At 37.2% G+C, this 14,249-nt stretch overlaps 1 protein-coding gene across 8 annotated transcripts in view; it reads left to right on the top strand.

Annotated features, from left to right (window-relative positions):
- CNTLN (centlein) overlaps window positions 1-14,249 on the top strand; it is a 275,372-nt gene that overhangs the window by 235,629 nt on the left and 25,494 nt on the right. For 7 of the 8 annotated variants that reach the window (XM_065549483.1, XM_065549484.1, XM_042850538.2 and 4 more), the window contains 4 exons: window positions 4,374-4,471; window positions 6,273-6,399; window positions 8,038-8,175; window positions 8,572-8,757. In XM_065549483.1, coding sequence (XP_065405555.1) covers window positions 4,374-4,471; window positions 6,273-6,399; window positions 8,038-8,175; window positions 8,572-8,757 — 549 coding nt within the window. Of the gene's footprint in view, window positions 1-4,373; window positions 4,472-6,238; window positions 6,400-8,037; window positions 8,176-8,571; window positions 8,758-14,249 lie in introns of those variants that run through there. The other variant, XR_010588654.1, reaches the window with a different exon arrangement.

Genomic DNA, 14,249 nt, shown 5'->3' with positions numbered 1-14,249 from the left:
TTCCATGTCAGACCATTTCTCTGTTGCTTTTCCCTGGTTTGTATTGCTAGAAACATTTTCAAGGAAACAAAATCTTTTTTGGTAAAGGTTGGATGCTCCTTTTGCTTACGTTTCATTGGCCAAGGGAAGCGAGTCCTTACGCTCAACTTGATGGGATTTCTCTGTCTGTATGTGAGAACTTTTGAAAATCACATTAATTCAATTCCAAAATTTCACGGCCTATCTAGGTGTGAATGGGCTGAACCCTATTGATTTTGGTGAAAACTGGAAAACCAGAAAAGCCAGATTTCTACTAATCTAATTGTTATTATATAGGCTCTGGATACAGGGTGAGGAAGTGACCTCACAGAGCCCTATGGCAGGGGAGCAGAGTCACTTTGGATATAAGGGTGAGGCAGTAACTTTAGGATTTAGGGTAAGGATTAGAGTAGAGATTTAGGGGCCAGGGATTCAGCTGGGGGTGGGGGAAGTTAGGGTTCCAGAGAGTTCCTTTTGCCTGCTGCACAAAATGCGAATTCTGTGCTTCTGATTTTAGTGGGAGTCAGGCTGCTGGAAACTTCTCACCACCCCCTACTCTGCCATAAACCCCCTCTCTCCAGCTGAGCGTTCCATTAGTTTGAGCCCCTTCCATCTCTTTCTGGATATGTGGCCCATCTTACTTTCCAATTGATGTGGTCCTCCAACTTTCATCCCCTGCCTCTAGACTTCTTCTCTCCTGAAATCTATACATCTCCTATGATATCCAATGTGACATCTCTCAGTCAGGAGCCACAACCCAACTGCCAGAATTCTCCTGTGAAATCTGGCTTAATCCACCATTCCTCCTACTTGTCACAGTTTAATTAGTATATTTTCCCTGACCCCCATGTGTCTCAGCAGCTGCATCTCTTTCTCTGCTCCTACTGATGCGTGTCATTCCCACCCCATCACCCGGGTGCTGGGGGCTCTCTTTCTCCTGGACATGCAGCTGCCTCTCATAATGCACTTGCAAAGTGAGTTACCTCCCAAAACATGACACGTAAAAACTTTAAATATATCACAACACTGTGCTGAGCACATTGAGTGCAAATAACTATTGTTGGATTTATGGAGTGGACTTATTTGTCCAAATCCTGAGATACTCTATTTCTACTCAATTTTTATTCTTCCAGTTGAAGTCCAGTGAGAGTCACAATATCTCATGGAAATCAATGGGAGTTTGCCTGAATAAGGACAATTATTTGGACATATGATGGTGTGGTGACTTTGGGATTTTGGAATAGGCACGGTAGATGTATGTGATTAACTCCCCTTGGATAGCATGCGCACATATATATAATTAATCCAAAAAGCATGCTCTTACAAGCATTTCCAGGTTGATGTCCTGTTACTAATGATAAATCAAAATATAGATAGTCAGCCTTCTCTATCCCTTTGAAGTGGGTTCCAGGGACAATTGCTTTTCTGGTATTCCCTTGCAGCTTGTCTGCATTGATGTTGTGCTGCCCATGAGTCAAATGGGTGGTATGAGCGTAACAGAAAAAGTGCGAAGAGATAGGGTCTGCATACTCTTAGGTTATGTCTATACTACTGCCAGCTCGACATTCCAGAGATCGATTTAGCGGGTCTAATGAAGACCCACTAAATCGATGGTAGAGCGTTCTCCGGTCGACTCCGGTACTCCACCCGGAATGAAAAGAGTAAGGTAAGTCGATGGGAGAGTGTCTCCTGTCAACCCAGCATGGTGTATACACCACAGTAAGTAGGCCTAAGGTACGTCGAATCCTGCTACCTTATTCACGTAGCTGGAGTTGCGTAACTTAGATTAATTTACCATGGAAGTGTAGATATAGCCATAGTCCGAGAATGTTCAGCAGATCCCTTAGGCCAGTGGTACTTGGGAATGAAATTCTCCCCTCTTTCTTACACACGCTGTCAATCCAAACCGTCTGTAAAAAAGCTTTGTTCATTCCTTCCTTCCCCTTCCAACACACCCTCTTCTGGTTTCTTTCCCCAGGAAGGGGTAATCCCCCTCTGGACGTGAGTGCTCTTATAGTTGTTTTAACAAGCTCTTCTTTGTGAGTCTTTGATTCTAAGAATGTGCAAGAGGCCCACTTCTCACATAAGTGTTCATGTTCACATGTGGTATGTAAACCCATATAACTGGGTATTATGCTTCGCTCTAATGAAGGTCAAGCTCAACACATAGGTCAGGAAACTCAGTAACATTCTGCTGCCATTTATCATTTAAAAAATTTTCTGGTGTAAACCTCACGTTTTCAGGATCAGGTGACATGCCAGACCCAGAAACTTTGGAATCCTAGGCATACTTTAACCACGTTAACATTTTTCACTTTATATAATAGATCACTGTAGCTCATTTCCATTAAGATCAATCCCGCAGTCCTTACTCAGGTAAAATACCCAATGAGTTTCACTACACCACAACATTTTTTACTTACATTCATCTCATCTTAGAGGTTATAAAACTATACATAATTCTCTGTGTTTTACAGTCTGTTTGTATTTACCACCCAGCACATCTTTTTTTTCTTTTTTTTTTTTAATTAAAAAAAAAAAATCAAGTTTCAGGTTAAACTTACTGACACATTTTTCAACAGCTTTTGCTTTTAGCACCACCCTGCTTTTAATTTTTACTTTCTTTTAAAAATGTTAAACCAAAATCAATATAACCTCCTAGGATAACATTTTTAATGGCAAAAGAAAGTTCCCAGGCAGGGAAGGATAAGCAGCATTATTGAAATAAGTGACTAGCCAACATTTCCTGTTCTAATTTAACATTTTCTGTAGCACCAGAAAAACATTTTCTGTAGCCTGTACAATGTATTAAAAACAATACTTTACACCTAACTACACACACAAGAGCCTATACTCCCCTTGAGGTGCACGGTGCTATGTACAATACTCCCATTAATGTTAATGGGAGTTACAAGCCTGCACTGAGCAGGGAAATTCTCCTCAAGTATCTCTGTTTACTGCCTGTCTGATCTATTCGCTCACAGTTTTAGACTTAATGGGTAAATTCCCAAAGCCCAGCACAATGGCTGAACCTTCAAAAATGCATTGTGCACACATTTCCCACCCATGCAATTTTTGGGTATGCCACTTGCTTGGGGCTTTGAATATATAGCCCACTGTTACATACAGTAATTATACTGCTCATTTCAGCTATGGAGCTCTAATATATACATTTATTTGAACTTACAGTTAGATGGATACTTTTTTAAATTCTCTTATTTCTCTTTCTGCAGACGGTGTTTAAAGCTGTGTCTACACTGCCTGGCAATTTGGACTAAAGTGCTCACCAAAATGCTGCTCTGTAAATCTTCCATGTGGGTGTGAACTAAAATGTACCTAGTTTGCAATAAGATAGCCCTGTTTGAAGAAGACTACGTTAATGCAAAATAGGTACCTTTTAGTTCGCCTCCACAGTGTCCACATGAGGGGGAGGGGTGCAGGGTTTTGGTGCGTTCTGTAATTCACACCCCCAACAGTCCAAACTATAGGGCAGTGTAGACGAGCACTAAATTAACCTGCACCTGATCCTGGGCCAGATCATCCCCGGCAGATTTGCATGCAGAGGGGGCCTTCTGTGTGCAGATCTCCCTCTTATGGTATAGAACAGGGGGAATGTCACCTTGATGGCACTTAACCCCCTTTGCTGCTGTCCCGAGTCAATGCTCCTTCACTGGAATTACATATGGCTCGATGTTTGGGGCTGCTACATTCCCCAACAGAGACTAGGGACTTGCATATGGAAATCTGACCAACTGGGAATGGTTGTTTCCATGTCTTCTATTTAGCAGCTGCAGTGGGCAGTGGAGCAACAGCTACTCTTGCAGCATGACTGCTTGTCTCATCATGGAAGGTTGGTTTTTTTTTTTGTTCTTGCAGATCCCCCCAAATCAAAAGGATTGGGAAGAACCATAGTCCCAAAAATCTCATATTCCAAACCATCCCAGCAGAGGGGTACAGTTCAAAGAAACTTCACAAGACTAACCATTGTAGAGTTTTACTTCCTTCCTACTTACCTCTCTTACTGACAATCCCATGCAAAGGAAAATCTGGTCCTGTTAGGTACAAAGTACCTATCTGTACCCTGAAGAACATATATTAATAAAGAATAATTATTCTCATGTGAAAAAAATAGCAGTTTTGAATGTATTTTCAAAGGCGAAGAGTTCTGATAAATGTGAAAATAGGAGTGTTCTTTTGTATAGATTGATAGATATGAAATGTTGATTAATAATGTTAATCAAAAAAACTTTTATACGGTAAGCCCTTTTATTTTAAACAAATTCATTATTTGGTTATACCTCAGATAATATTTAATCCATACTATTTATGTTTTAATAAGTATTTTTTCAATTTAGAATGCAAATAACGAAATCACTAAACACTCAACCACGATTAAGTCTCTGAAAAATGAAGCCCAGGAAAAAGAAGAAAGGATGCGGGAACTACAGGAAAAGTATGTTCTCTTCCTCTACCTATTGTGTTTGGTGCCACCCAGTGGCAGATATGTGATTATTCCAAAATTAATCATTTCAGATCCAGACTTTCTGAGAGAAACCTCTCTCTCTCTCTCTCTCTTTTTGATAAATCTTGCAAACTGTTCAGGCTTTTCAGAAAATCAGAACAGTATACGCTAAGATCACATTTTGTATAAACTGATGAGTGATTAGCTGGCTACAATTTCTGCACTGTAATAAGAATATCTAAAGTCAGAATTCAGACCCTAGAGTGGACTTAGTTATCCTTGATGTAAATCTAAATGAATGCCTCAGCAGTGCTAAAAGCAGTTTTTCAAATACAGTAATTCTTTGCCTTGGGGCTAGGAGACATGTCAAGGTTTAGATGCTTAAACTGGATTAAATATCCAGTCTTTTATTTGTAAAAAGTGCAAAAGGACAGTTGTGTTTGTTTATATTTGAATTGATTAAGATTTATTTTAACTTTGGAATTCATGTATATTGATTTTGACATATACTACTGAGATTTTTTCCCCCCTAGATTCATAGTGTAAAAGCAGCTGTACTACTGTTCTTCAGTTAAATTTAGGATATAAATAGAACCTCTTTGCACATTTATGAATTTCATGTCTGATCAGAAGTTTTTTTTTTAAAAACCCAGTCCAACCATCCCCAATGTTTTATTTTAGAGAATCTGTATAATTTTCCTTATTGATACAATTTGCTCACTTCAAACAGAAAAGATTATTTAAAAACACTTTAATAGTGTATATTTTCTAGTGGTTAATGCCTTAAGAAAAAAATAAAGAAGCCTTCTACTGTTGTGTGTAGATTTAGATTAAAAATATTGGTACTGTTTATTATATTGTTTTTATATAACACATACTACATTTGCTTTGTCAGAGGTATTCCACCTAGTCACCCAAATAATACTAATGTGTCAATACACACATGAAAATAGATTGAAGGAATATATTGTACTATAGTTTTCTTGTGATATCAGCAATGTTTTATGTATCAACATACTGCTATCATTCATTTTGTTTTATATGGAAAAAACAGTCTAGCTGGATGAACATATTCAGAAAATACTCAATGTTTAGATTTAAAATATTAATTTGTACTCTAGCTGGAGAAGCATTGCATGAGGCATACATTTCTGCATCATAAAATTTCGAAGATGTCACATGAAGTGTGAGTTTGATTTTTCAAGAGGCTTCTGTTAAAATACTGCTAAATTATTTTATGAGATTTTGCAGTTTTGTAAAAGAAATTACAGTGTGGTTTTTCAGATGCTACCCATTGATGCAATTTCCCTTTATTACAGTGTATTATTGAGTTCCAGAAATGGAAATGTTTTTCCCTTTTTAAAAAGAATTCTACCAACATAATGATTGGAAAGTATCTATCACATAATAGTAACAGTTTTTTTTAATTCATTAAAGTTTCTAAATATTTTTCTGAACAGCTGCTTCTCTTTTATAAATATGCACTAAAGTATTATTGTTGTGCTTTCACCTTAATACAATATAATACAGTACAAACCACTGTAAACCACAATAAAGTGGAACCTTTGAATTAATAGGACTAGGACTGTTAGTTAAAAGCTTAAATATACTATGCTGTGCTTCAGGAATAAAATAAATTGCAACTATTTACACCACCATTTTTGGAAACTAATCAAAAACTATATGAAAAATACTTAATGTACATTAATTCATTTTAATTGTTTAAAGTAACCATTTTCTAACTATATTTCTTAATAGTGTGCGTACTGTGACTTTCCCCCCTTATTTCAAGGGTTTCTCGAATGGAAAGGGACATAAATATGAAAAGACATTTGATAGAAGACTTAAGGTCTCGTCTGAAAGCAAACCAGGAAACTGAAAAAACCTTTAATGAAACATTAGAAAGTTTTGAGAAAAAGGTACCTCTTGTTTGTTGTTAATATTTATACCAAAAATAAACTGCTTTTGATTTGCAGAAGTTATTCCAACCAACTATACAAATAGTACCACAATTTTAAACATACAATACATTTCGTTAACTTATTGCAGTTCTATCTATTTGGGTTTATGTGAATTTGGTACATGATGGTTGCATTGATTAATTGTATAATTCACCATAATTCAATGGATATACATAAGAAATGTAACTAAATAATGAGCATAAATAGAAAACTCAGTGTTGATATTTGCTGTATGTAGCCTTGATGGAATGTGTGACATTTTACAACATTATAAAATGCATTGGAGATCAAACAAAGATAGTTCTATACACAAAATATATTTACATATATTTTCCATCTATTTTAGTTAAATTTTTTAGTATTTTAAACAATATAAATTCCTGCTTGTAGTGCAGTATTATCAATAATTAAAAATTCAGGTTTTATCACTTCTTATGTTGTTTCTATATTAATTAAAACTTACAGGTCAGCATTCAAATTATTGTTTTTTCCTAAATAGCTAAAGGCATTTCATGGAAGTTGGAAGATCTTAGATATGATAGGACATATTTTTATAATATCCATACAGTGCATTATCCCTGACAAAGAGAGCAGACTAGTGGGTCTCTATGAGGTTATACAATGTATGACCCCAAAATAGAAATAAACAATTTGCCGAGCAAGACATACTTTTATTCTCTTAGAAAGCGAGTGCTGGCTGCACGGCTCATACAGCAGTCTGTGCTTGCAGTCATTAAGCATTGTCAGCTCCAGAGAGAGCTGCTCTCTTACCCCCAATGCCAGAGAGAAGGTGTCATTAAGGAATCCTCAACCAGAGAGAGAGGGATAAAGTGAGGAAAGAGCAAGCTAAATACCTGGTTTTGTTTTTAGAGAAAATAGTTTAGAGTTCAGTGTAACACTTTGCTCTTATGCATTGCTCTTTGAGCATTTTCAGCATCCCATTTTTCAGCTTCAACAGGGTCAGAGCCCATATATTTCTATTGTTATTTGTAAAGGATGAAATTGAAAAATATAACATTATCTTCAATTGAAAATCAGAGAAATTCACCAATACTGTATATTATCTGTAGGACTGTTGATTAATACAATCTGCCATCAGAGTAAAGTGATTTTCTAGGAATATTCTTTTATTTCAATTTAGCCTAAATCACTACTCCCTATATATAACAAAGTTATAATGAGTTATCCAGAAGACTATGCATGCTATCACATTGTAGACAATTACCATTTTCTCAACTAAGTTTTGATTTTATGCTTTTTCCCCCCTGTGATTAGAAAGATTTGAAATTATGGCTTAGCTCGTTGTATTAGTGAAACATGTCTAAAAGCTACAATCCAACAAGTAAACTTAAGAGCTTTTTTTATTCACGTATCATACCTGTCTAGACTCTCACTCTTTATGCAACCATTTTATATAAAATAATCTATGGGTGGGTCAGTAACAGCTGCTTATTAAATGCCTATTGTGATTGCTGGAAGTTTTTAGCTTAAATACCAGTTTATGCAGTAAAAACAAAAATAAGTGTGCTTGTGATTTTGGTTCATGTTTGTAGGTTTTCTGTCTAAATAATCAAATTGCCTGTGGTTTTACTTCAGGTAAAGACATTGACTGAAGACTGTTCAAACAAGAAAACATCAATTGATTCACTAAAGCAAAGGCTTAATGTAGCTACAAAAGAGAAATCACAGTATGAACAGATGTATCGCAAGGCTAAAGATGAGTTGGGGAAAAAGGTATATTAGAGTGTTGCTGGTTAATGTAGAACAATTTTATTGCCCCTTTTTCCTTGACTTTTTCATGCACAGTTTTATTTTTAAAAAATGAAAAGTTGCAAGGTCAGCAACTTAATTTTTTAAAATACTTATAGAAGAATATAAAACAGAATAATAGTAACATCTCTCTATATAAGATTGTATTTAGTTTGGCTTGAAGCTATATTACCTTATTATTACTGAAAATTCAGTCCCTATAACATGGATATAATGTACAAAGATTCCCGTGAAATTGAATTTTATGTATTGTAAATGGAATGTCCCATAATGTTAACTAATGATGTGTATTTTTTAGACTAAAATTACATCACAGCTGTCTCCCAGTACCAGTTCTATTTTCATGTTTCTGTACTTCAGGATCTCAAGCTTACCAATCTAGAAGGTAAAATGATTGAAGCTGAATGTGCCATGACTGAACTTGAGACGACTGCATCGCAGCAACTCCATGGCTTGGCAAAGCAAAGTGGGCAGGCACTGGAAGTAGTGCAGAAGAAAATGCTGCTGGCCAATGACAAAGTGGAAGAATTCATAACATTTGTGAAGGTTGGAATTTTGTTTCTCTTTTGATCATTTGACCAGACACCACCACAAGCACAAGCTATGCAAGTGGTCTTTTGGGCACCATACTTTGGCGTGTCAGCAGGTCCAGAGTGGGAGGAAATCAATGACAGCCAAGTCATCAGCTCTCAGTATAAGCTCCCACTAGTTGTAAGGCCAACCTTTGTCTATGACTGCCTGTGCTGTCTATCCAAGAGAAAAAATGCCCTGGTGGTTCTATTTCAAATGGGTCTAGAATCGGGCTGTCAATTAATCACAGTTAATGCATGCAATTAATGCAAAAAAAATTAACTACATTAAAAAAATAGTTACGATTGATTTCAGTTTTAATTGCACTGTTAAACAATAACAGAATACAAGTTTAAATTTATTATTTTATTTTTGGATATATTTCCGCATTTTCAAATATATTGATTTCAAGTACAACATAGAATACAAAGTGTACCGTGCTCACTTTCTATTATTATTTTGATTACAAATGTTTGCACTGTAAAAAGATAAACAAAAGAAATAGTATTTTTCAGTTCATCTTATAAAAGTGAAAAGTATTTTTCAGTTCACTCAGTCCTACTTCTTGTTCAGCAAATCGCTAAGACAAACAAGCTTGTTTACATTTGCAGGAGATAATGCTGCCTGCTTCTTGTTTACAGTGTCACTTGAAAGTGAGAACTGGCGTTTGCATGGCACTGTTGTAGCCGGCATTGCAAGCTGACATTGCAATGTGCCAGAGATGCTAAACAGTCTCATGCCCCTTCATGTGTCGACTTGTAGGCTGTAAAGTTTTACATTGTTTTGTTTTTGAGTGCAGTTATGTAAAAAAAAAAAAAAATTCTATATTTGTAAGTTGCACTTTCACGATAAAGAGATTGCACTACAGTACTTGTCTGAAGTGAATTGAAAAATACCATTTCTTTTGTTTATCTTTTTTACAGTGCAAATATTTGTAATCAAAAATAATATAAAGTGAGCACTGTACACTTTGTATTCTGTGTTGTAATTGAAATCAATACATTTGAAAATGTAGCAAAACATCCAAGAATATTTATAATACATTTAAATTGGTATTCTATTATGCTTTAACACTGCAATTAAAACTGCCATTAATCACAGCTATATTTTTAATCTCATGATTAATTGTGATTATTTTTGTAATCATTTGACAGCCCTAGTCTAGAATTGTGAATTTACATCTTTCATGCATTAAAAAAAGAAGTTCACAATCTTTAGCTAGAATAAAGCACCAAGTCTGCTGCTTACGCGCACACATTTCTATGATGTTTTTTGTAAATATGAAATTAGATATCTAGAACAAATTGATAAATTGAACAATACTAAGTCACCAGGACCAAATGATATTCACCCAAGAGTTCTGGCTAAAATTAAGGAACATCTGCATTAGCTCTAACCTATCCATTTCTAATTTCTCTCTACGTGTATCCCAGGATATTGGAGTCTGTTTTCACTTATGGTGTAATTCTGGAGTAACTTCATTGAAGACAATGGAATTTCACTGGTATAAAACTAACTGGAGAGCAGAATCAGGCTTAAGAGCTTGTTTTGTGTTCCCCTTTTCTCTATAGAACAGTAGTGGGTGGCCTGACAGGGTAATCCACTGGTGGGCTGCAAAACAGTTTGTTTACATTGACCGTTTGCAGGCACAGCCACCCACACCTCCCAGTGGCTGTGGTTCACTGTTCCTGGCCAAGGGGAGCTGCGGGAAGCGGCGCAGGCCTCAGGGACTTGCTGGTCGCTGCTCCCTGCAGCTCCCATTGGCCAGAAACGGCCAACCATGGCCATGGGAACTGCGGGAAGCCATGCCTGTGGATGGTCAATGTTAACAAACTGTCTCGCGGCCCATCAGCAGATTACCCTGATGGGCCACGTGCGGCCGAGAGGCCGCAGGTTGCCCACCACTGCTTTAGAATCTCTTACATGACTCCAGTTACTTAAAGAGACTTTTATTTTCTAATCACCTTTTGCACAAGTTAATTGGGAAATAGAAATTAAATTTAATTGTAGCAAATGAAGGCTAGGGTACGATTCCATCCCTCAAGAGTGAACAGTTGCTGCAAAAATAGAAGATGGGAAAGTAGAAGCTTTTCTTCTTTCGTAAGTGGCAGATTCAGGATGAGGTAGTTAACTTACTCTGTAACAGAAAACCAGCTACTACTATATTGTACTCACTAGTGAAGGCTGCCACTTTGTAACCACAGAGCCATGAGTATTCATTAACATTTACCTAGTTCCCTTGTAATGTAAAAGAATTCAGTTTTCAAGTACATGGTCATTCAAACCTCACCTCAATAAAAGAATGTGTATTCATATTTCAAATATTTTTTTGCTGAATACTGTTAATCTGCTGCACCTGTCCCTTTTTGTAGATAAATTGCATGGAAATGAAGATGTGTCTGTAAGTCAAATATTGGTGAACACAGAAGACCTTGGTAGACTGCTTTAATTAGCTAGTTACTAAATATTTGTGAAAGAAAAGTCTTCTGAAACCAAATTTTATCCACAGTGCACCACAGTAAAAGGTAGCTGAAAATCTTTCACAAGTTTCAGTGAAGTTATAGACTGTATCAGGTAAATTGTGTAAAATACCTTTTACAGTCTCGTACTGTAAGAAAATCGAGTTAGCACAATGAAGCAGAAGCAGTGCTCTCTCTCCCACACTGCCGCTTTTTTTTGAAGTTTGCACTGTCTCTTCTATTCTCTTCAGATGGCTGTCAATTTTCCCTTCTCTTCATTTTTTTACTTTGGTGTTTGGCCCACCCTCTTGTCTCAATACTTAACTCTTGTCATGGGATACTTGTCTCCATATGACTCATCCAATTGCAGTTACCTCTCGTTTCTTCAATTTAACCTCTTTGTTTGATGTCTTACTCTGGACCATCATTTTAGCGTACTAATTTGGTCACTCCTTAAAATAACTTATTTTTATTAATGCAAACACCACACACCGTCTCTGTCATTAATCTCTTGATCTGTTTATTCCTTTTTCTCATCACCATCTTCCTCTTTCTCTCCTTTATTATTACTTACTTTCTCTTCCTGAGCCACAACACTCCTCCCATCATACGATCCTTTCAGGACCTCCGTCCATCCGTCTATTCTCCATCTTTACATTTCAGCCACCTTATTCTTCTTTTAATTTCCCCCTTTCTTCTGTTTGCTTCTTCTATTCACCCTCAACTCTCCCCCCCGCTCTCCCCCACACATTTGATTCATTTGCTTCTTTCTCCCTCCAACCTACAGCCTTTGTCTTCTCTTACTTGTGTTTATTCCTCCTCTCACCCTGCAAGATGCCTCTAGTAAAAGCACAATATAATACAGATTCATTCTTTCCCTTTCTTCAAGTCTATTTTCAAACATTCTAAACAATCCTACTTCTATGGCAAAATTGTGTGTGTTTACCCCTCCCTTCGTCCCCCATGTCTCTTCTATATCTTACTTTCTCTCTATAAACCCTTATTGCAAGGGCTTTGTTTCAGTTCTCATCCTTCTCAATCTGCCACTTTAACACAGTCAATCACCCTCTTCTCTGCTTATTTCTCCTACCTTTACACCTGTTCCTTGATAAATCCCTACCTGCTCTATAATGGTGTCTCCCCGGTTTCTCTTTTCAGTTCTCATTCTTTCTGTCTACTCCCTCCTTAGTTCTCTTTGTGAGCTCATCTTCTCTCTTAGTTTCATCTAAATCTCTTGTGTATCATATTAACACGTCTTTTCCTCTGCCCCAACTGTATCACCAAGTCCCGTTGCTTCTTCCTGCAACACATCTCTAAAACTCATGTTCTTCATCCCCACCGCTAAAATACTTGCCCCGAAGCAGTCTCCTACATAGCCTCCCTGCCTCTCATCTCACCTCCATTCAATATATGCAAAATGTCACCACAAAATAATACTCTTCATGCACTTTGACCTCACTGCCTTCTTTGAAATACCTACACTTGCTTCCTCTCATATTTTGCAACTTAAAGCTTCTTGTCTTTGCTTTTAATTCACTCCACATCTCTATACCTGCCTACATCTCTTCTCTTCTCTTGCATTTCCTCTCAAGCCCATCTCTGACAATCCCATTTGTATTCCTTTTCCACTTCCATCTTCGTTTTTTGCCATGCTGCACTTTATGCTCTTTCCTTGTATGCAAATCAGCCATCTTCTCTTCTTTCATCTCCACTCATGTGAGTCATTCTTATATGAAGCCTTAATTGTGTTTTAGCCAATAGGAAAATGTTTGCATTTTTCATACTGTACCTCAGAAGCAACCTATAGCAAATTACCCAAACAGAGCACACATAGACTTGGACCTCACTACAGTATATCCATGAAGAAAAGGTTTAACATTCCCTCGCATTTGCTTCTGAATTACCTGGCAGGAGTCTAATTAAAGGAATGGGTGGCATATTATGCACTCGTAACACCTATTGCCCATTATTTAGATGATATAAATGACAGCACTTAAAGTTTGGACTTTCAACATATATATCACTTTATAGATACTGCATTTTCTATATTTGGTTTAGATTGTAAGCTTTTGGATCAGGGACTGTATCAAAGACTGATAACAAAGAAGTTAGGGGTGACAAGTGCATAATACACCACCCATTGCTTTAATTAGGCCCCTGCCTGGTAATTCAGTAATAAATGTTATGGAATGTTAGAATAGATTCTTCATGACTATATTGTGGTGAGGTCCAAGTCTCTGTGTGCTGAGTTTTACTCATTTGCTATAGTTTTCTTCAGAGGGACAATATGAAAAATTCAAACATTTTCCTATTGACTAAAACACAGAGAAAAGCCTCCCATAAGAATGACTCGCATGAGTGAAGATGAAAATGCAGAAAAGGATCTGAGATTGTAGGAATTGGGAATTAGTGACTAAGTGGCTGGTTGTATTGGGGAGATTCCTGATATTTGGAAAATGTTCTGGGCCTATTTGGTGATCTCCCTGCCTGGGAAAAAAGCAACACACACCCACACTCCAGTTCATGGACCCTCGCACTCAGGGAACCAGTCTCCTGGAGAAGGAGGAAGAAAGAGAAATCCTTGTCAGCAACACTCAAAATTCTCCAGGAGCAATGGGGGAGGAGAGAAAACTCTACACATTCTCAATGGTACCTTTCTCCTGTGATGTTTCTTTGCCTCCCAATACCCGAGGCATGGGCGACCTGGACAGTGATCCTCTTCCACTTCCTTCATTGCTGGGTCCAGGATATGAAAAGAACACAGGCCAATAATGGTTGCCTAGATATGATACAGGATGGGTACCTAGTACTGCCTGATGATATATGGCCAATATTTGTCTCATTGAACACAGCTATTCTTCATAGTATTCATCAGATTTACTGTTTGATTTGTTCATCCCTGGTAGGAGTGGACAGTTGAACTTTCCCACCAGCAAGAGGACTTGCACATTCATCAGCCATATCTGCATCAGAAGATATTAAATGCAGTGGCTAAAAATGCTTAGTATT

The sequence above is a fragment of the Chrysemys picta genome, chromosome 6, assembly GCF_011386835.1.
Source record: "Chrysemys picta bellii isolate R12L10 chromosome 6, ASM1138683v2, whole genome shotgun sequence".
Classification (NCBI taxonomy): domain Eukaryota; kingdom Metazoa; phylum Chordata; order Testudines; family Emydidae; genus Chrysemys; species Chrysemys picta.
Note: the sequence above shows the minus strand (reverse complement) of the source record. Positions and strands in the feature narration are given on the sequence as shown.